The sequence below is a fragment of the Monodon monoceros genome, unplaced genomic scaffold, assembly GCF_005190385.1.
Source record: "Monodon monoceros isolate NGI ecotype Baffin Bay Population unplaced genomic scaffold, NGI_Narwhal_1 Super_Scaffold_5, whole genome shotgun sequence".
In the NCBI taxonomy this organism is placed as follows: Eukaryota; Metazoa; Chordata; class Mammalia; order Artiodactyla; family Monodontidae; genus Monodon; species Monodon monoceros.
In genome coordinates, this window is record NW_021703782.1 from 80,653,647 (window position 1) to 80,676,835 (window position 23,189).

A 23,189-nucleotide genomic window follows, 5' to 3' on the forward strand; every position below is an offset into this window, starting at 1 on the left:
TTTACATCAGTGGCCTGAAAGGAATCCTAAAACGTCAGGGCTGGAGAGACCCTCCTGAGAGTTGGCTGCTTCCCAGCCATAGAGAAGGGGAGACCTCAGCCCAGAGAGGCAAGGTCCCACCGTGAGTTAGTGCCCGAAGCCCCTCCCAGCAAACATGATATCAGGCTTCAAATGAACCAGCCATGGGACAGTACTTGAAAACCTCAAGAGCGTTGTAAAAATGCTACTGCAATTACCGTGACCTGTGCTAGGACACTTGGCTGTGACCATGGCCTTTGGGGGTCATGATGTTCCTTAAAGTAAGCCAAAGATGAACTCAGAGCATTTTGGGTTTTGATTTCATGTTGCCTGTCTGGACACCATGCAGGCTGGGGCATGGATGTTTCTTGACCAGCTCTCAAAATGGACATTTGAAAAAGCAATGCTTCCTCTCATATCCAGCATTTCACAAGCCCCTTCTCATTTCAGCCCCTTTCTAATACCTTAACATTTTACCCTTAACAATCCACCCCTGGAGTGGAGCAACTTTATCAGCATAGCTGTAAGATATCAGCTGGGCACTGCTGCCTTTATCGTTAACTTAGAAATATTCTTCCTGGAAAATTCCTGTCTCCTCCCCTCATCTTCTCTTTGTGACCCCTGAGCATCCTGTGACCCTGCACCCAAAAGCATGGGAGGATCTGGTGTGAGAGGGATCATTCTGATTATGCATGTTAACTGGGAAAAAGGTGAAGGTGGACTATTAAAAGCAGGGTGGCAGGTGGCTCTGTGTTAACAGACAAAGAAAAAAAGAAAGAAATGCAGGAATCTGGGGATGAACTGTGAAGGAATATTATCTTGAATAGCTTGGACTCCAGACCCCTGGCACTTAATGGGAAGTCTAGAATAGCCCCCCAGTTTAATGATAACTCCCCTTTATTAATTAGCACCACCATCAACTCCTCTTCAGTGTGTTCATCTTTGATTACACATGGCAGCAAAGCTAATGGCTGGCCCAGCATCATGGCTTGAGTACATCACTTGCACGAGTGCTTGACCTCTCACGTGAATCAATCCTGATTGATCAGAAGGGAGGGCTAGAACACTCACAGTTGACCAGACCAAAATTGCCATGACTTTTTGTCTTAAAGCTTTGGGCTTTGCCTCTGCAGAGTTGTTCAGCCAGTAGGTCTCAGCCCAGCTCAGCTACATGATGCCCTCCCTGCCCCCACCCCCTGCCCCTGCCCCAGTTGAAGGCCTGGGATGCCTTGCATTGAGGGATGCCGGGAAACTCAGGGCGTTTGGGGGCTACAAGACCCAAGGAAGGCCTGACTCCATGACCTCACCCCTCACCCCCAGGACAGGGGACTGTGGCTCCCCGTGCATGCAAACACCAGAACAGGGTTGCAGTGTATGACCTTGGCTTTCTCTCTCTCTCTAGGTTGGTACCACGTATCCTGGAAATTCAGAACTCATCACTTTTCATGGTACACACTCCTGTCTTTACCTTGTTTCTCTGGGACATTTCCTGACCCTCCTATCTCTGCAGAGGTGGTTTCCAATTGTCCAGTGCCGGGCATAGACTTGGCGGTCAGGAAGATCTGTCTGGGTGTCATGGGAAGGGTGGTAGCTGGACAAAGGCTGTGGGACTGGGCACCTCTGTTTGCTTGTGCCACCCGTCTGCCTAGTCTGTGCATCTTGGCTGAGCCTCCTAGCTAGCAGGCTGCACTCCATTTTTCCATTCATGTGTTAGTTTGTTCATAACACATCCACTGATAGCTTCTCCTTGCCTGGTGCTATCCTATGCACTGGGCCGAGACTAATGGATCCCATGCTCTTCCTGTCACCCAGGCCCTTAGACTCTGCTGGGTGAAACTCTTTAAAAAGTCGTTACAATGCAATATGCCAAGAGCTAATGCAGGGGAGACCGTGGGAGCTCAGAAGGCCTTTGCTTCAGAGTGTTCCTGGACCAGCAGTGTCAGCACCTCCTGGAAGCTTGTTAGAAATGCAGAATCTCAGGCCTCATCGCAGACCTGCTAGACCAGGAGCTGCATTTTCACAAGCTCCCTCTGAGGTGTATACACAGTGCAGTGTGAGACGCACTGGCTCTTAGTAATTAGTAAACATCAGCATGTTCGTGGGCTGTAGGAGCTTATCTACCACGCATTAGAGGGGGGATAGGCCAGGAGACGGGAGCCTGCGGGCAAGCAGTGACTCTGGCTCCCTGTCCCCACACACGCTGTCACACCATGTGTGCCCCTTTTGATTGAGAAGTCTGAACGCTTGCAGTTTAAACAGGGAAAGGCCTTTTTTTCTCCCCCAGTACTGACCTCTGGCTCGGCTCTGTCACTCCTGGCCTGCTTGGGTGGTGGTGTCCCTGCTGGTGTCTGGCTTCATGGGTTTTTGGTCACTTTTGGTTACAAAGTCCAGGCTGTTCTCAAACTGCTTGTTCAGATCCAATTCAAGGCTCTCCCTTCCCCTGGTGCAAGGTGGACCTTGGGGAGGAGGTGGGGTGGAGCTGGATTTGCTTTCTTGGATCCCCAGTGTGTAGGCACACATTGGTCAGCTGATCTCTCTCGGGAACTGGGAACTCAAAGATCTAGTGTCCACCCACTCATCTAGGTGGGGAAAGGGGACTGCTTCCCTTCCCAAACTCTGTACTCCCAGGAGGCTTTCTCTGAGCCCCCTCTCAGATAAAGAGTTGGGGGAGGAGAGAGGGCTGTAAGGCCGGTTCTGCAGAAGCGGTGCTTCTCACAAGTCCTGTGGGGAGTGGCGTACCGCACTGTTGGCACTCTTCCAACTTTGCGAGTGGAATACTTAGCACCGTTAGTTGTCCTCTGCGGCACTCCCGGAGAGTCCTCCCCTCCCCTTGCACCACCGTGCTGCCCAGGCTTAGGTGGGATGGGACCGGGAGCTTGACTTGTCGTTGAGTCTCAGGCCACGTGCATGAAGCTGTCCAGGGGAGTTAATTGTAGCCTCTGCTGGGCTCCCATGATGCACTGCTGGCACCTTGAGGATGGTACTTATTCCATCCTGCCTCGCGCTACCCTCACCGTGTCTGTCTCCTTGAGAGCTTTCCGAGGTCAGGAATTGTGTCTGCTGCATCTACCTCTGCCTCTCCATCCTATAGCAAAGGATTTTATATCCTCACTAGGCCTTTGTTGCTGAGTAGACTTAGCTCAAGGGGCTCAGTTTCAAAACTTGTCTCAAAAATGTTTTATATAGAATGAAGGTGATTTTCCACTCTCTTTTTTTTTTTTTTTTTTTTAATGTTGTGTGTATTTGGTGGCAGGTGTTAAAGGAGAAAAAGGATCCTGGGGTCTTCCTGGCTCAAAAGGAGAAAAAGGCGACCAGGGGGCCCAGGGACCACCAGGTATCCCAACTCTTGTTCTGGATCTTGCCCTTGATTTTTGTTTCTGAGAAATCCAATTGAGCCAGTAAGTAAGGCTAATTACATTACCACCCTGTCCACAAGCTCCATGGAATTCCAGAGAGACCCAGTCATGGGCAACACGTGTGCAAGATAGAACTTTGTCAAGAGAGACTGGAAGTTCTGATCGTTCCAGCTTCATCTGCAGAACGAGGCCTGGAGAGGACCAGGGACAAGCCTAGGATGCCACAGGGTCACAGGATCTGAACTAGTGCTTGTTTCCAAGCCCAGTGCCCCCTCTGTCAGCTAAACCAATGTGGGGTCACTTCTGCTAGGAACTCATCATGGTTGCCAACTTGGAGGCTTTGGTGTTTGAATTTCTGAGATTGATTGTGGATTTTTAAAAAGTGTTTCTTTTTCAGGCCCTGCTGTGGATCCAACTTACCTGAGACATTTTCTGAACAGCTTGAAGGTGAGCATTTCTCGACATCTGGCCTGTGTTTCCAAGTTCTCAGGCTTATGTCAGAGGCTGGTTCATCTGACTCTTACTGGATGTTCTCTGCTTCCAGGGGGAGAACAGAGACAAGGGGATCAAAGGAGAAAAAGGAGACTCTGACAGTGGCTTCTCTGTGTCAGGGCCCCCGGGCCTGCCGGGAAGTCCAGGCCTGGCGGTGAGTAGCGACCCCTCCACACCCCTTCCTTGGGGAGTCACGGCGCTCCCTGAAGCCCCCCAGTGTGACGAGGCAGCTGGGAGCAAGGGCCAGTCACAGCACCACAGGCTGCAGGCAGGCCTTGGGCGTTGGCCTCTCTCCCCCATACTTGCTAACGGGTGGGGAACCTGGCAGAGGCCACAGAGGAAAGGGAGCTAGCCAAGGCCACATGCACGCAGGTTGCTTCCAGGTAACCCACCACCGTGCCTTATTCACATCAGCGGTGGAAAACTCAGCACAAAGAGTTGTTAATGGTAAACACATCAGATAACAGAGGCAGAAGGGAAGGTGAGGGAGATGTTTTTAGGGGGCTATTTGATTCTTCTGAAATTTCATCAAAGAAGGAGCCCGTAGATCGGCTTGGTCTTCTTAGGATGAGAAGTTTCTCCAGATCACAAAAGAGAAGTTCAAATTATGCCTCCACTGAGATTATGATCAGATCATTGACCCTCAGGGACCAGGAGCAAATTCTGGACCTGGAACTCGCCATGAGCATAGACCGAGCAAAGCCAGGAGACCAGGGTTCTCCTTCCAGCTCTGCTGCTGATTTGTTTGGGACCTCGGGCAAGCCCTGCCCCTCTCTAGGCCTCTGAGTCCAGGGCTCCCTAGGCTTCTCTGCTGTCATTCAACATAACGACTGGGCCACCGCTCTTTAGGTCTTCCACCTCCTGGCTTGTGCTAGGATTGAGGATGATGATAACAATAGAGGGTGTTTACTGACTTCTTATCAATGTCCTGACAAAAAGAACAGATGGGACCTCTAGTGACTAATGGCGCTTTCTCTCTTCTGTTACTGTGCACTTGACAGGGCCAGAAAGGGGAGACCATCATCGGGCCCCAGGGACCCCCAGGTGCTCCTGGCCTGCCTGGGCCACCTGGCTTTGGGAGACCTGGTTCCCCTGGGCCACAGGGACCCCCGGGGCCACCAGGACCTCCGGCTATCCTAGGAGCAGGTCAGTACTGTGAGTGGTGCCCAGCGTCACCACACCTGGGTGGCATGTCAGAGCCACACTATCCGACAGAGGGCTGTTTCCTGGATGGAGCCTTCTTTCTTTTCGTTTTTCTTTTTAAATTGAGATATAATTTGCATGCCATAGAATTCAACCCATTTAGAGCGCACAGTTTAATGGTTTCTAATATATTCACAAGGTTGGGCAGCCATCACCTCTCTCTAATGCCAGAACATTATCATCACCTTACATAGGACCCCTGTACCAATTAGCCGTCTCTCCTCTTTTTCCTGATCTTCCCCTGATCTTGGAAACCATGAATCTACTTTCTGTCTCTATGGATTTGCCTATTCTGGACATTTCTTATCAATGGAATCACAAAATATGTGACCTTTTGTGACTGGCTTCTTTCCCTTAGCATAATGTTTTCAAAGTTCCCCCAAGTTGTAGCATGTACCAGTACTTCACTCCTTCTTATGGCTGAATAATACTCCGTTGTACGGAGAGACCGCGTTTTGTTTATCTGTTCAGCAGCCGATGAGCATTTGAGTTGTTCCCGCTTTTTGGCTGCTATGAATAGTGCTGTTGTGAACATTTGTGTACAACTTTTTGTGTGAACGTACGTCTTCAGTTCTCTCGAGTATAATGCCCAGGAGTGGAATCGCTGGGTCATATACATGGTTACTCTACTTTGGGAGGAACCACCAGACTGTTTTCCAAAGTGACTGCAACATGTTGCATTCCCACTAGCAGTGTACAAAAGGTTCCAATTTCTCCGCATTGTCAACAACATTTGTTATTATCATATCTTTTTTATTCTAGTCATCATTCATTCATGTGAAGTGATATCTCATTGTGGTTTGGGTTTGCATTTCCCTAAAGACTAATAATGATGAACATCTTTTCACGTGTGGGTGGAAGCTTCCTGGCTGCTTTGTCAATGCCTGGGCCTTAAGGGACTTGAGGACCAGCATTGATTCTACCCTTCTATGTAAAAATTTCACCCCTTGGTACCTCACTTCCTCAAACGAAAAATGGGTGAAATAGAAGAAAATCTCCATTTATCAAGTACTTACCAAGTGCCGGGCACTCTGCCGGTCACTCTACTACATTATCTTACTGGATTCTCAGAAAGCTTTTCAAGGAAAGTATTAGCATCCACATTTTACAGAGGAGGAAACTGAGACCCAGAGATGTTTAGGAACCTTTCCAAGGTCACACAGCTAATAAGTGGCATGAATGGGATTAGGACCCAGATCAGAGTAGCTCCGAAGCCTGTGTTCTTTCCACTGTGCCATGGTGGAAAATAACAGCAGCAGCAATAATAGCATGAATGCATCATTTTTTGTTGTTTGGGTTGGCATGAGCCAGCTGTGGTGGAAGCACACCTGGGAGGAGACCTACAATGTCTGGGGCATCCGGGAGAACTTTACACAGGAGGTGACTTTGGGGCAAGTGACAGAAATGGAACTCAAACTAGCTCAAGTGCATAGGGAAACTTATTGGATGTGCAGGAGGGTGTGAACAATCAATCTGTAAGGGGGCAGGCATGCAGTGAGACTTCAGGTGCAGCCAGAACCAGAGATTCAGTCCCTGCGAGGATTCTCTGGCCATCTCTTGCTCAGCTGCTCTCTGACTGCAGCATCACGCTTCTTCGCCATAGACCATGTCCTCTGCAAGGCGAGAAATACCGACAACCTACAGCTTCCACCGTCATCTAGAAATCTTGACCTTGTTTCTCAGTTTTAGTTTGAAAAGCCCGGGGGTGGGGGTGTTCTGGGGAAGGACACTGACTGACCTGTCTTGGGCCAGATGCCCAACCTTGGACCAGTCATCTGTGGCCAGGAGGTGGGATCACATGAGACCATGACAGCTCCTTCTGGACCTGAATGGTCATAGAGGTGAAGGGGAAGATCTCAGGAGCAAGTGAGGATGCTGGTCCTGTAAAGAGAGAAGGTGCTGGGTGGATAAAACCATAGGTGCCTATACAACCTTGAGGGATACATAGGAATTGCAAGGAGTGGAGGGGCATTGCAGGGTGAGAACAAGATTCAGAGACTCTGTTGTCCATAGTAGCCCTAAACTAGGGGGCCCTAGGACTCCTTGCTCCATTGAAAAGGATTACCCTTCACATAATATATAGCAATTCACAGTTTACAAAACACTCCCATATCCATTATCCCATTTAATCTTTTTTTTTAATTTTTAATTTGCTTTTAAAATTTACTTATTTTTGGCTGTGCTGGGTCTTTGTTGCTGCACCTGGGCTTTCTCTATTTGTGGCGAGCGTGGGCTACTCTTCATTGTGGTGCACAGGCTTCTCATCGCGGTGGCTTCTCTTGTTGTGGAGCACAGGCTCTAGGTGCGCGGGCTCTTTTAGTAGTTGTGGCACGCGGACTCAGTAGTTGTGGCTCACGGGCTCTAGAGCGCAGGCTCAGTAGTTGTGGCGCACGGGCTTAGTCGCTTCGTGGCACATGGGATCCTCCCGGACCAGGGACTGAACCCGTGTCCCCTGCATTGGCAGGCGGATTCTTATCCAGTGCGCCACCTGGGAAGCCCCTATCCCATTTAATCTTAACAGCAACCCCAGGAGGGAGATGAAATGCATAAGATTATAAAACTCATTTTATGGCTGAAGGCACCAAAGCTCAGAGAGGTTGAGTCTGACTCAAGGTCACAAATCCTAGGAAGAGGCATGGCTGGGGTCCAAATCCAAGTCCTCAGACTTTGTCTCCACTAGACATTCACCACCTGTGTATGAATTTTCAGGTTCTGTGTCAGACTACAGGCTTATTTGCAGTGACCTCAAAAATCTCATACAGTGATTTTACTGGGACTTGTACAAACATCCTTAACTCTACCAAGAGTTTTGCAGATTCTGGGGGGAATTAGAGATCAGAGAAGTAGAAGGAGAGCAGCGGAATTGCTACAATAACATTTCTTTATGTTTGCCTAAAGTAAGGACTCTTCATTTGGGAACCATAAACTCCTAGAAAATTCAAAGATGTGCCTCAGGGAGCTATCTTCCCACTAACATTCTAAGTAGAAGTGTGTGTGTGTGTGTGTGTGTGTGTGTGCGCGCGCGCGCACTTGCAGATATGCATATGTGCATTTTTCTAGGGGAGAGGGCAATAGCCTTGATTTGATTTTTAAGGGCATTTTGACTCCTCAAAAGGTAAGAATCTCTGGTTGGATGCTATACAATTTGCAAAGCACATTCCTAGTTTGTGTTCTTCTCAGTGCTCCACACAGGCTAGTGAAGACATATCTGTTTACATTTCACCGATGAAGAAGCTGGGGTTCAGAGAGTTTGTTTCCCCAAGATCACACAGCTGAGAACTGACAAATCGGGAACTTGAGTCTCCTGGCTGGACGGCCAGGGCCCCTGTCACTGTCCTACCCTGCCCCCCTGTAGCCCAGCACCTTCTCTTCTTCTTTCTGAGCCTGCTTCCTCTGTTCAGTAATTACCTGTTTGTCTCTTGGGAGAAATAAGTTGTATGAGTCAGAGCATTTTTGGATGCAAGTGACAGAAAATTCAACTCAGACTGACTTATACAAACAATTGAAACAACAGGAATTTATTCACTTATAAAACTGGAAAGTCTTAGGCATGACTTCATCCAGGGCTACAGTCAAGAATCTCAGTTCTCCCCCAAACCAGTCAATGTGGCTGAGTCATATGCTGGGCACAGAGCTCCTAAGATTCGGCTACGAGGTGCAACACTTTGCAGCACTGTGAGTGGGGTGGTGAACGCTCCCCTCGGTGACCAGCTGAACGTCGGAGGCATTTTGCAGAGAGTATGCTTTTTTGTAACTTCTCTTTTCTGCTTTGTCTTAGCTGTGGCCATTCCAGGCCCACCTGGCCCTCCAGGACAGCCAGGGCTTCCCGGATCCAGGAACCTGGTCAGTATTATCATCAGTGTGTCTTCATCCTTCTGCTTTGGATGGGTTTCCTTAGAACTTTGGCTGCAGTGTTTAGGGCTGGCACACCTTCTCTGTTGGAGTTAGGCCTCCATGACAATAGAAATGGTATAATTTCACAAACAGGGTATTTATTATCTCTTTGGATGACTTATTAAGTAAAAAGGTACAGACTACAAAATCATTTATGATTTAAGTTCCACCTTTCCAATCGTTAATTGACTAAACTGTAACAAGAGCCAATCATATTACATCAAAAAACACAGGCACAAGACCGTAAACAACATCACAGGAGGCCCTGTGCTGGTTACATTTCCCCTGGGTAATGCAGCCTTCTCCATTCTACCAAAGGATGTCTCTTGTACCTTGTTACCCTGCAGATCATTGGAGCAGGATATGGCACACAGAGATTATTGTGATGCACAGAAAGAGGGACAAATACCTCATTAGGATGTCAGGAGTCCTAGGAATGCTCTTTGGTCTTTGATAGATTTTATTTGGAAATTTGGGCTGCCAGATGAAGAACTGTCCAACAGTAGATGGAATTTCGATATTTGGTACCTTTGGGGGATGCCTGAGTCATTTTAATCACAAAGTCATCTTCAAAGCAAGGTGAAAATTAAGTTTTTATAATCTTTCTGAGTTGAAAATGTTGATATTTCTTTGAGGCTTGATACTTCTCGATAGATTTTTCCAGCTTTTATGCCTGTGCCTGGATAGGCCGAGATGGCTGTCTGATCTTTGGCAATTTTCTAGACAGAGAAGTTACAGACCCCCATTTTCTGCTGTGTATTTAATACTGGAACTACCCAGCCAGGCAAAAAAGATTTAAGACGTGGGTAGAGTAACTCACTTGCTTACATTTCTTACTCCAAATGAAAAGAAATTTGGAGCAGCATGAGCTAACAAAACACATGTAACAATGTTGGTGCCATGGTGCAGCTCACACCAATGGAAGCGGCAAAACTTACCCATGATTTTGCCAGTACCAACGTCCAACAGAGCCAACTCTGCTAACAGTTTTTAAATGTCTTTGAACTCTCAGGATACTATCTTCTTTGTCTTAATTTGTTTATTGTAATTGAGATTTGTGTTTCAGGTAATGCATGTTTTTGTTTTATCGGAAAGAAAGTCCTCTGGTTATTAATGAAGTTATATATCTCTCTGTGGCACAATAGGCCTTTCCACTGGCTGTGAGGGGATGGCTCATACTTGACTTTACAGAGGCCAGTTTTTCAAATTGTGCCATCGCTGTGATGATAGCCGCAATGTTTGCAATTTAAAATTATCTGACAGGTTACAGCATTTAGCAACATGGCTGACATGTTGCAGAAAGCCCATTTGGTCATAGAAGGGACATTCATCTACCTGAAGGACAGCACCGAGTTTTTCATTCGTGTCAGAGATGGTTGGAAAAAATTGCAGGTAATTCTTTAACAAACTGCCTCCAAGTACCCTGTAAAAATAACATTCTACTCCTGTAAATGCCATTTTTCTGATTTGAAAATAGGCGAACAGTTTCTAGTTGATGTTTCATTTTCAACGTACTCTTTTCCTTAAAGCTGGGAGAACTGATCCCCATTCCGGATGACAGCCCACCCCCCCCTGCGCTTTCCAGCAATGTGAGTCGTTTCCCTGCCTTACCTCTAACTCCTTCATTCACCAGCACTTGCTGAATCCCCTTGGCATCCAGTATCAAGCTCTCCAGACTCTGGACAGCCAGCTCTGCATGGTTCACTATCTGGCAGAAGCCCCAAAATTACCAAGTGCCAACAGAACGTTCTCACAACAGCTGGAGGGAGAGCTGGACCCAGACGCTGGAGACCTGCCATTCCCATGTTGTAGCTGAATCCTCTTGGGCAAGGGAATTCCCTTCTCTTGGCCTCAGTTTATTGATCTGTGAAAACACGGCTGGCATAAGCAATCTAGAAGAGCCCTTTAATATTTGACACTAAGACTTCCTTGCCTGATAAGAACACCAGCAGCTTGCGTTGTCCACTATTTTAACCTTACAGCTACCCTTTGAGGCAGGTGATAGCATTCCCACTTCGCAGGTGAGGAAGCTGAGGCTCTCAAGAGGTGCCTTGCTCTATTAAGTGAATGAGTTGGTTGTAAAACATGGACTTCTTCCTTGATTCAGCACTCTTTCTAAAAGTCTTGAGAATATCCACTCCCTTTCCGAGGATAATTTTTCGTTCATGTGTGAAACTCTTCACAGTTAAGAGTGGTCCAAAGACCATGACAAACTGTTTAAAGCAGCTTTTCAGGAAACATTGCACTTGTACCTTAATGTGCGGTGAAGAACAGATTGAATGCATATTCAGGACTGTTTTTTTTTTTCCTTTTTTACCTGACAGTCTCATCACCTTCAGCTTCCACTGGCGTCTATTTCAAGTGTTAATTATGACAGACCTGCAGTAAGTACAATTCATGCATTTACTGTACAGATGCCAAAAGTGTGTCTGTCATGTGCCAGGCCCCATGCTTGGCACACAGTTCCTGCCCTCAAGATGCGTATAGACTAGCCAGACAGGCAAATAAAAAATAGGTAATTCTAATACAGTGTGAGAAGTCGTTTGGGTGAGGCAAACACAGGGTACTGGGAGTGTTAGGAAGGTCAAAGAAGTCTGCCTTCTTTGGAGGAGGTGACCTTTAAATCACGACCTGAAGGACAGTTGAGAACAGGGGAGAGCCAGGTAAGGGGAGGGGAATGGGAGTTCCAGGCAGAGGGAGTATGGAACAGAGGCAGGCAAGGGCAAGTGCTGTACATTTCTCTAATTCCAAGTATTTCAGTCTTGCTGAAGGAGTAGAGTTCAAGGCAGGGAAGGGAAAAGTGTATAGTCTACATAGGGCAAGGTCAGTCATCAAGGACCTGAAAGCCAAGCCAGGGGCTTTGGCCTTTTCCACTGGGCAGTGGGGGGAACAATGAAGGATTTTAAGGAAGACAAGGGTAAATAAGAGAAGGGCATCAGAGAAATTACCTTGCTTATAATGTACAAATGGATTAGAGGGCACAGGACCAGGGACCCAAAGACAGTTAAGTATTTACTGTATTATCTGAACTAGGATCACAGCAGTGAACATGTAGAAAAGGGGGCAGATGGGAGAGAAATTAAGGAGGCAGGAGTGACAATTTGGTCATTGGTTGGGTATGGGGCAGTGAGGATGAGGGCGATCAGGAATGATGCCCAGGTTTCTGCTTGGGTAACTGAGTGGTGATAGATTTTTTTTTCCAGGGATCATTTCGTTGCTTAGATCTGAAACTCTCACTCTATTTCTTCACTAGCTTAAATGAAGATTTTATTCAGATAATTGCAGGAACCTCATGGAACTCAATTGCAGGAAGTACAACAGGGCCTGTGGACTCTTGTTCCTGCTATTAGTATCTCTACAGACCAGCCTCTGCAAAGGTCTTTCCTCCTGCTTCCCCTTCACCCTCACCCCAGCACACAGACATAGGTTACATCTGCAAAGCTTGCGCACAGCCTTGGGTTGCCGTGGCACTGATCCTGGCCTCAACTCTATGGGATCTTACGGCTGCAGAGCTCAATACCACCTCAGTCTTGGGAGAGGTAGTCTACATGGGTCAGTTGCCTACTCCCGGTCAAATCAAGAGTAGCCAAGGGACTTCCCTGGTGGCGCAGTGGTTAAGAATCTGCCTGCCAATGCAGGAGACACGGGTTCAAGCCCTGGTCCGGGAAGATCCCACATGCTGCGGAGCAACTAAGCCCATGCACCACAACTACTGAGCCTGTGTGCCACGACTACTGAGCCCGTGTGCTACAACTACTGAAGCCCACATGCCTAGAGCCCGTGCTCTGCAACAAGAGAAGCCACCACAATGAGAAGCCTGCACACCACAACGAAGAGTAGCCCCCGCTCGCCACAACTAGAAAAAGCCCGTGCGTAGCAACAAAGACCCAATGCCGCCAAAAATAAATAAATTTATTTAAAAAAAAAAAAGAGTAGCCAAGAGAGGAATGGAGATGCAGATGTGGATGTGTAGACACAAGGGGTGGAGGGGATGAATTGGGAGATTGGGATTGATGTATGGGCACTGCCATGTGTAAAATAGATGGCTGGTGGGAGCCTGCTGTGTAGTGAGGGGAGCTCGGCTCAGTGCTCTGTGGTAACCTAGGTAGGTGGGATGGGAGGCGGGTGGGAGTGGGGTCCAGGAGGGAGCGGATATGTTTTTACATGGCTGGTTCACTTCGTTGTGCAGCAGAGGCTAGCACAGCATTGTGGAGCAGCTATACCCCAATTTTTTTTAAATGTAAAAACAAAAAAATAGAGCAGCCAAGAGAATGAAATTGAATGGCCTGAGGCCACTCTGTTTAGCAAGTATTGTGGGGACACTTTCAAAGAAGAAGGCATAGACTTGGTGGACACCAGAAACACATTTCCTTTAGTGCTGCCATCCACCGAGCAGGAACTGATGTAGGGCCTGGTGAGCCTGCAGTACCTGTAGGATATCTGGGTGGAGAGCAGCAGGAGGAAGCAGGATCAGAAGGTCTGCAACCCTGCAGTGGGTCTGGTCTGGAGATACAGACTTGGGAGTTTTCAGCAGAGCTATGGAAATTGTCTTGGGGATGGTAGGATTCCCAAAAGAGAACCTATGTGGTAAGAAGAGATTGGATTGCGAGGAGCAAAAACAAAAAGGAACTGATGGAAGACATACGAGAAGGAAACTCGGAAGCCATCGCCAGAGAGGAAGAAAGAATGCCAAACAAGATAGAAGCCAGCAGTGTCAAATGCTGCCAAGAGGCCCACTGAAAGAACTGAAAGGTGGTGTTCAAATTGAGAAACTAGAGAAAAGCATTTCTGTAGCATGGAGAGATGCCAACAAGATTCTAGTTGGTTGCAGAGTAGATGGGAGGTGAGGAAATAGAGAAGCAAGTATAGGTAACCCTTCAAAAAGCTTAGTTATGAGGGGAGACGTTAGGGCAGTAGCTACAAAATTTTTTTATAAATTCTAAGGCAATACATATTCGTTGTAGAAAATTTGGACAATGAATAAAAAGAATGGGGAAGGGGACTTTCCTGGTGGTGCAGTGGTTAAGAATACACTTGCCAATGCAGGGGACCCGGGTTGGATCCCTGGTCCAGGAAGATCCCACATGTCACAGAGCAACTAAGCCCATGTGCTGCAACTACGGAGCCCGTGTGCTGCAACTACTGAAGCCCACGCACCTAGAGCCCATGCTCCACAACAAGAGAAGCCACCGCAAGGAGAAGCCCACGCACCGCAACGAAGAGCAGCCCCCGCTTGCTGCAACTAGAGAGAGCCAGTGCGCAGCAGTGAAGACCCAACACGGCCAAAAAAAAAAAAAGAAGGGGAAAGAAAACAGTAAATCACTTATAATTTTACACAACTACAACCATCTTCAAAAAGCCATTTTAACGTTTGATTGTGGAAATGTCACTGTCTTCATAAAAATGATATCTATTCATGATAGAAATGTTCCAGCGGTTAAAGGTATAGAAACATGAGAACATAAAAGCCCCCAATCTCACCATTCAGAAGCAGCCATCATTGCAGACATTTCTCTGTGCATCTCCTTAAAGAAGGAGAGGTGGAGGTGGTGGGGTTGGAGGTGTGGCAGGGAGACCTGCCCTCACCACTGCCCCTTTCCTAGGTGTCCCCTGATATCAGGGAAGCGCAGTCCATCAGGGCCTCTTGCGACCGCCCTTGGGTGTAGCCCCCAGGAACACAGCAGCAGAAAGGTGATGAGACCATAGGGCCTCTTCCCTCGGGTGCCACAGTCTTCAGACACATAAGAGGGAGGAAGATGTGTTTAAGATATTTAACAATATTTTCCTTTTCTGGCGACATGGGCCCGGGTCCTGCACCAGCTCTATGCTAATGAGATAAAAGTTACTCCTGACAATAGATTGAGGAGGGAGATGACTACCCCTTGAGTACTGAGTCTGGAGTATAATTCCGAGGGTACAGCAGAAAGGGCTGGGAGAGAGGGCCGCAAAAGAAGGCTGGGTTTGGGGAGAGAAAGAGTGGGAGAAAGCAGATTATGGAATGGCTTTTATTTGGGCTCCTGACGAAGGTGGCAGGAATGTGAGGCTAGAATTACTGTATGACCCCTAGTTTCCAAAAGGGTCTATCCCAGCAGTCTTAGTAATAAATGTCATGACCTTCTCCTTTCAATGCCTTTTCCCTCTGGTCCCTCATGATCAGCCCCAGGCCTACTCAGGAGGTGGAAGAAAGAGCAGGAGGCAGATAGCTTGATGTAGCTCTGAGATCTAGGACCAAAGCCAGCTTAAAAACCTCCTAGAAACTCAATGAGGGGCAGACCCACAGATGGCCTGCCTGCAGGCTGGATTCAGATCTCTGAAGTGCTTTATTTTGTTTTGTTTTCCTCATATACGGAAGAAATTTCTACTATTTAGAGCTGTTCAGATTGCTGACTCAGGCTGCTTTGGGAGACCTGAGCTCTCCTTCCCTGGAGATGGTCCAGCAGGGGCTAGAATTCCAATGTCAGGTAGAGGTTGAGTAAGGTGACCTCCAGCGTGCCTTCCGTTGCAGCAAGTCTGGGATCTTATTAGGAACATGTGATGGTTATGGGGGTTGGAGTTCGCTTTAATTCTTCAACTGCACTGTCTTTTCTCTCACTTTTTTCAGCTACACTTGGTCGCTCTGAACACGCCATTTTCTGGGGACATTCGAGCTGATTTTCAGTGCTTCCAGCAGGCCAGGGCAGCAGGACTGTTGTCCACCTACGAAGCATTCTTATCCTCCCATCTGCAAGATCTCTCTACAGTTGTGAGGAAAGCAGAGAGATATAGCCTTCCAATAGTGAACCTTAAGGTAAAAATAAATATCGTTCCCATTGCCTCCTGGATGGACTGGTTTCCACGGGGACTAGAGGCAGTTGCCACTCCTGACATCATCAGAAGTATGTTGTTTCAAGGCCCTGATTAGCTGTGTGACTTTGGGTGGTTACTTTCCCTCTCTGGACCTCGGTTGCCTTATATTTACAATGGCCCTTCCTGTTTGGATGGTTTATGACCCTTGGAGCAGACAGGAGGGATAGTAATGACCTCTTTCATTTATATAGCTTTTGTGTTTGTTTACAATGCATTTCATATCCATTATCTTAATAGATACACCCGATAAAAATGGGAGTTATTCTTTTCTGTTTGTCAGTTGAGGAAACTGAGGCTCACAGGGAGAAAGCAGTTTACTCAAAGTCACTACAAACTGGAATTAGTTTCCTTGACCCCCTCTTGGTTCCACCTGAGGATGCCTTCTGTAGAGCACTGGCTGAGTGGCACCAGAGAACAGCTGGTGAGCACTGGTCCCAAAGCAGAGCCACTCTGTCCTGCACCCTGGTTTGGTACCCTCAGATATTTCTCTGCCCTCATTCACTGGCAAGGCAGGGCCCCGCATCATCCCTCAGTTATACCATGGAAATAGCCTACTTCTTTAAGGCTACAAGGGGCAGCTCTGTTGCTGCTCACACACATCCTGGGTCCTGACCCCTAACCAGACCTCAAAGGTGCTTCGAGACCCTTTGGTCCCTGTGAACCCCAGTACTCCAGTTTGGAACCTTGAGGCTGGCAAGTCCATCCTGACCCCACACCCAGCACTTCCCATCCCGTCTTCCAAGGTTCTGTTCCACCACATTCATCCACTTAGACTGTATTCTTGGAATACAAATAACCGAAGGAAAAGGAGTAAGAAGTTCATCTCCACATCATCCACTTGTAGGTTAGCACAAGGCTTGGCACAAATTCGAAGCTCAGTATATACGTTTAAAATAGCAATGATAGGGCTTCTCTGGTGGCGCAGTGGTTGAGAGTCCGCCTGCCGATGCAGGGGACGCGGGTTCGTGCCCCAGTCCGGGAAGATCCCACATGCCGCGGAGTGGCTGGGCCCGTGAGCCATGGGCACTGAGCCTGCGCGTCAGGAGCCTGGGCTCCGCAACGGGAGAGGCCACAACAGTGAGAGGCCCGCGTACCGCAAAAAAAAAAAAAAAAAATAGCAATGATAAAAACCTAAAACACACTTTTGATAGGGAGGAGACTTTATACACATATAGTAAAAGAAATTACCTCAAGAAATGAGACTGTAAAGCCAAAAGGGTTCAAGGAAAGATTATAAAATCAAACCACAAGTATTTCCTGAGTTCTCACTCTGTCCAGGATCTGGGATTGGGGTTAGGGACTTCTGGGCCTTGAAGAATGGATAAATATTTGCAGGCTGTTTGTATAATGATTCTAACATGGCATTTCGTCTCCATAGGGCCAAGTACTTTTTGATAATTGGGACTCAATTTTTTCTGGCCATGGAGGTCAGTTCAATACACATGTTCCAATATATTCCTTTGATGGCCGAGACGTAATGACAGATCCTTCTTGGTAAGTAGAGATGGAAGCCCTTGAAGTATATCATATGATAGACAGTTTTAGGAGACAGTCTAACAATGGGATGTCCTTATCAGCTGCTCCTTTGGGGTGCTGCCAGCGTAAAGCCTCAATGAGGCAGCCAGGGGCCATGGAGAGAGCCTGGCCATGGAACCACGAGACCTGGGTCCAGTCATTTAATATGGGACCTTGAGCAAGGCACTTCCACTCTTTGAGCCTCAGTTGCCTCACCTGTCAAATGGGCAGGATAATCATATCCATATGGATAAGACTGTTGTGAGAATTAAAAGGTAAGTGTGAGAACATCTAGCATACAGTAGGCACTTAATAAGTGGTAAGTAATGCTATTCATGGTGATTCTTTAACCCTATACTGTGAGTTGCACTCTAATTCTTTGAAAATTATGTATGCTTTTAAGAATAGAACAACTCAGTAAACTTTTCCTCAGTGTCTACTCTATGCCAGGCCTAATGCCAGGCCTGGAAGGCACAGTAATAAACCTACACAGCACCTCTCCTTTCAAAGCTCATAGTCTGTGGGAAGATAGACACAGACTAGCTACAATTCTAGACGCAATATTGTCATTGGAAAATGGAGAAACAGATAAGATGGTAGGAGCACAGAGGAAAGAGTCATTATTCCTTGGTGGTGAGAATCAGGAAGCCTTCCTGTAAGAGGGGGCGTTTAATGGACTTGTGAAAGATGAGAAGGAATCACTGAAAATGAAAGCGAGGCCATTCCAGACTAAGGGGCCTCATGAGCAAAGGTTCAGATTCACGAAAGCAGAGAGTATGATTTCAGAGCAAGTACAAGCTGGATATGGTTGGAATGCAGTGTGTTCAGAAAGTTGGAAACAGTGATAAAGACAGAGAGGTGATGTGCAGTCAGACCCTGGAGGGTTCAGGAGTTTGACTTGACTCACTAGACTTATGCCAATTTGCTCACCGAGATATGCCACAAAGAAGGGTCATTTCAAAAAGTAACACAACAAAATTCCTTTTCAGGCCCCAGAAGGTTGTTTGGCACGGCTCCAGCACCCACGGAGTCCGTCTCGTGGATCAGTACTGTGAAGCGTGGCGAACCGCCGACATGGCAGTCATGGGCTTGGCCTCCCCGCTGAGCACGGGGAAGATTCTGGACCAGAAAGCATACAGCTGTGCCAATAGGCTAATTGTTCTGTGTATCGAAAACAGTTTCATGACAGATGTGAGGAAGTAATGACCTTCTCATGATTCTTAAGAGTTTTCCAATTTTTTTGTGTGTGAAGAGTTGACACTGAAATCTAAAATGTTTAAACGTTGTAAATATTAGTTTTTTTATTACACATTCATCACAACAGCAACCAAAGAAAACATACCTCAATACACTCAAAACTGAAGACATAAAGGACTCAGATCAAAGATAAAATCTGATCCATCTATTGGTGCTAGATTCTGCAGGAAACCCATGCAGTGTAAACACATCCCAACACGGTTAACAGCAAGTTGAAAACAAAGGCCTTGGCACTCTGCCCACTGCATCCTTCAGAAAGTGATTTCCTTCTTTTAACCGTGGTTGAGTGTAAGATGTCCTTCATGTTTTCTTACAAAGTCAGTGTTTAGAAGTGTACCCCTTTCTAAGTTATGTGCAGACCAAATGTTTTGTTCTTTAATATACATCCATTGTTTGCAACTGCTATTCATACAGAGAAACAGAACTGCTCAAAATGATCCTATTTGTATTTTCTGATATTACCAGACTTTAATGTTTTTTTTCCTAAAATATTATTGCCATATTGCTTTAGGAGTTTTATATTTTGACACAACATATTTTAGTATGGCATCTGTTTATATAAATGACTTGCTGGAAAAGTTTAAACTCCCAATGATCTGAAACTAGAGAAGAAATAGCACATAATTACTACCTTTCCTGTGGTGGCCCTTTCCCCACACCCCACCCTGATTTTATAACTTCCATTTGGCAATGCTTGAATTATAACTGCGATTCAACAAACAGGTTCATGAGGATGAATTTTCTGAGACACGTATACCTTCATGCTGTACACTTTGATTCTTTTTTTTCCATGTAAGTGAACATAAAAACATCTTTTCCAGGCGCTTTCTTCTGTTTGACTTTTTTCCCCCAGTTCCTTTATTCTTCACCAGTGATGTGGAAGCGGCCCTGGGGTGGGTTTGCTAACCCTGTCACTGCCACTTGTGCTACCCCTCGGGAGATGATCAGAGAACAGGAAGATTTTCCCATCATGCTCCTCTGCTCCTGCCTGTTGTCTTCCACTCAGTGGGGGCAGAAGAGCCCCAGTGTGACAAACAGGATCAACTGTGTCTCAACACATGACTTTGGGCAAATCTGCCTTTTTCTCTCAAGGAGGTTGGGATAAAATAATATCAGCTCTCAGTTCCTAAATATCAGACTTAACATAAGTCCCATTTATCTTTCTTCATAACCCTGCAAGGTAAGTAGTTTTATCTCTACTTCACAAATGAAAAAAAAAAAAAAAAAAAAAGAAGTTGAGGCTCAGGAAGTCACTTGTTCCAGGTCACAAGGCTGCTGAATGGTGGGTCTGGTTTCAGGCCCAGGGTCCATCTCATTCCAGTGCCCAGGATCGTTTCAAGGAGCAACTGCACAAGGCTGCCTATTCGCTCCCTCGCAGCTCCCAGGCTGTGACTCTCTGGCTCTTGGCTTGATGCTGCAGGAGAAACAGAATCACCAGGCAAGTGGCATGCTGGGATATTTCCTCCCATTCAGCTGGGCTGGCCCAGAAACTCAGCGAAGTGAATCCACCCTAATAGTCCTTGAGGTAGGAAGGAAATGGAGGACCAAATAAAGGCAGACAGCCCAGAACCTCCACTTAGGGGCTTCCTAAATGGAAGAGCAGTGAAAATCTGAGTCATGGGATGAAGACAGTTATAGGTTGGAAAGCCCCAGAAGGGATTGTTGGGGACTCACTTACCCAGTGGCTGGGGTGCCTAGCATGGACAGGAACTGAGGGGGAGGGGGGCAGGAGGTGCTGAGGTCATGAAAAGAAGGTGCCTTCCGTTTTAGCCAGAGCCCGCAGCGGCCGTGGGCCACAGAAGGCACAGGGTGGTGTTGGGGTTTGGGGGAGCCAAAAAGAGGGGAGACCCCTTTTGCTGACCCCAGGAAGGCGGTTGACATTCATGCCCTGGCTTCTCAGTCCTCTTTGTGCACCAAAGGAGGGTATGACCAACCGGCCCTCCCAAGAGGCCTTGCATCAGCCCCAGTCCTGGTTAGACTCTGAGAATGACAGTCAAAACCTTGGGCCTGGCATTCAAGGCCCTTCACTGAACATCAGTTTTCCTGTCATTTGCCAAAGGCCACTAGCCTGAGGGCCTCGTGAATACTTAAGTGAGCCACATGGGCCCCTCTACCAGGCTGCTGTCCGTGCCCTGCCCCGTCTTGGGAAAGCCTTAGCCACTCTAGGTCTAGCCTGGCCCTCTTGCCAACAGCCAATGCAGACTCTGCTTCCTCTGTGACATCCCCCCGTCCTCTGAACCTGCCTACCTTTTGTCATGCTTCCTCCTCTGAACACCTGGTGTATTTCACACCTAGATCTTGTCACACAAGTGAAATGCAATGATTGAAAGGTCTCCAGCCTTCACTTTATCCCTGAATGTCCTTCAAGGCTGGGGAGGAGGCTAGCGCTCTCAGGCATAATAGGGGAGGGAAGAGAGGCCACAGTAGTCTTTACAGGGCAAGAGGTCTTGGGATACTTGCTCTGAGTCCATATTGTGGACTCTCATCCAAGGTCCCCTGTCCAGAAGCAGAAAGACAGAAGTGGCTGTCCCATATCCACTCACATCAGGGGCCAGGTTCCATGGGGGAGGCAGACTCTGGAAGGCACAAAGGAGCCGAGAAGTTGGGAAGGAAGGGGAGTTGGGGGAGACACAGAATGAAGGGGGAAGTCCAGGGCAAGCTCTCTGCCAAAGTCAACGTGGCTGCGTGGTGGTGCCTCAGAAGAAGCGAGGGAAAAAGGAGAATGGATCACAAGAGCCAGTCTCAAATTTCCTGCCCCCTCTGCATTTAGATGGCTTGGACCACTCCTGTAGGGAGTGCAAGTAGGAGACCGCATGGACCTCAGGGAGTGGCAGCAGTCCAGCTGAATAGCGATCAGTGAGGGAAACACAAGGCAAATTCATAAGCCAAAAAACAACCAACAACAAAAAGGAATGTATTAGCTCATGAAACCAGGAAGAAGGACAGGGAATCCAAGAGATTCAAGCAACATCGTCACTTAGTCTGTTTCTCTTTTTCGTGTGTGTGTGTGTGTCTGTCTTGATTCTGCTTTTCTCTGTATGTGTCTTCTTTCCCTTCAGCGAGAACAAGATTCCTTCGTGTGCCAGGGGTCGTTCATAGCTCCAGGCTTACGTTACTCCAGACCCCAGAGGGTGGCCTCAGAGGAAAGAGAAGACTCCCTCTCCCCTCTGGGATTATATTAATTCCTGAAAAGGATTCTGGTTGGTCCCACTAGTGTTGTGTGTCTATGACTATGGGTGGCAGCTCCATCCAAGATGAGTTTTGCAAAAGAAATAATTCCTCCACCCATAATGTGAGGAGGTTTGCAATGACCAGAAAATAGGGCTCAAGAGGTTGAGAAAAAGACCAAAGAGAGAGAAAGAGATTCCAGCACCCAGCAGCAGGGAAGGGCTGAGTGTAGGGGATGTGATGGTAGATGCTGGCCCTGAATTCTAGGATAAGGTATGTGGACTTCATCCTGCTGCTGGTGGAGCAGGTTGGGAAGATTTTAAGAAGCTGAGATATGGGATGGGGATCAGTTCTGTGTTTGAGAAAGATCAAGCAGGTCTTTTGTTTATTCATTCATCCATTCAGAGATACTTCTTCAATAATGCTTTTGTAGCCAGCACCATGCTTGAATTTGGAGAAATGGTGCCCCCACTTGTCAAATCCACCAAGCCTATTCTCCTGCCACGGATTGTTTCAAATCCCATGTGTACCTCCTCTTCCTCCAACTCCTCAAAGACCTTACCAGTTGGGGCAAGTGTATGTGTGCAATCCCTGCCTAACCCAGCGCTGGGGGAGTACCTCTCTGGTTATTCCTTGAGCTCCTGAGTCGCCAAGATACCGCTGAGCATCCTCAAAGTTCTTTGATCACCACTGGCTGATCTCCCCTTTGTCTTCCATCTTGTACTCCAACTCACAGGGCAGTCGAGCGTAGACAGGCGTTTGTCTGGGTTTGAACTTGGCCTCTGTCACCCACTAGCCGTGTAATCACCTGCAAGCTACTGAAACCCACACCCTGCACTCAACACTTCCCTGCAGCTCAGTTTCTTCATCTGTCAAATAGAGGTAGTGAAGGAAACTACTCTCCACTGAGTTAAGTTGTTAGAAGCTCTGGGAGTGGGGTTGTGACCCTGAGTAAGTACTCACTGTCCTTGGCCTGCCCTAGATGTCTCTCAAGATGAGCTGGGGGCCCCTTCTCTAGACTTGCTGGATGGCGTCCTCCAATCTGCCTGGCTTCTCTGTCTGCCTTCAAGCCCAGAGCTCTGGCTCAACCTGTACACACTAGTGCAGCTGTACCTGTTGGTGAATATCCACTGTCCCAAGCCCCTGGGTGTCCTGGCTCCCCTGCCCCTCTGCTCAACCTCCGCGTAACCCTACAACTAAAATGTTGTCATCTGGCCCAGTACGGGCTCCATGATTCCGCTCTGGCACTGGGGCTATATTCCTTCTGATTGACAGGAGCATGTGCCACAATGACAGTGAAATAATCTGATTATTCCCCTGCCTAAGCCTGCCCAGCACCCTGAGTTCCAAGCAGGACCCAGAATGCCCTGTTATCTGATATGTTCACAGGAGATTGCCGGCCCCACCCCTTCCTCCAGACTTGCTCCTTCGCCTCTGATC

At 47.5% G+C, this 23,189-nt stretch overlaps 1 protein-coding gene across 3 annotated transcripts in view; it reads left to right on the forward strand.

Annotated features, from left to right (window-relative positions):
• The window catches only part of COL15A1 (collagen type XV alpha 1 chain), a 105,927-nt gene extending 86,525 nt beyond the window's left edge, over window positions 1–19,402 (forward strand). The window contains exons 31-42 of one of the 3 annotated variants that reach the window (XM_029203052.1): window positions 1,421–1,466; window positions 3,272–3,352; window positions 3,772–3,821; window positions 3,919–4,020; window positions 4,868–5,012; window positions 8,848–8,912; window positions 10,227–10,355; window positions 10,493–10,552; window positions 11,288–11,347; window positions 15,565–15,750; window positions 17,188–17,303; window positions 18,314–19,402. In XM_029203052.1, coding sequence (XP_029058885.1) covers window positions 1,421–1,466; window positions 3,272–3,352; window positions 3,772–3,821; window positions 3,919–4,020; window positions 4,868–5,012; window positions 8,848–8,912; window positions 10,227–10,355; window positions 10,493–10,552; window positions 11,288–11,347; window positions 15,565–15,750; window positions 17,188–17,303; window positions 18,314–18,527 — 1,254 coding nt within the window. In that variant the 3' untranslated portion in view covers window positions 18,528–19,402. The remainder of the gene's footprint in view (window positions 1–1,420; window positions 1,467–3,271; window positions 3,353–3,771; window positions 3,822–3,918; window positions 4,021–4,867; window positions 5,013–8,847; window positions 8,913–10,226; window positions 10,356–10,492; window positions 10,553–11,287; window positions 11,348–15,564; window positions 15,751–17,187; window positions 17,304–18,313) is intronic. The other 2 variants (XM_029203054.1, XM_029203053.1) reach the window with 2 other exon arrangements.
• The last annotated feature ends 3,787 nt before the right edge of the window (window positions 19,403–23,189 follow it).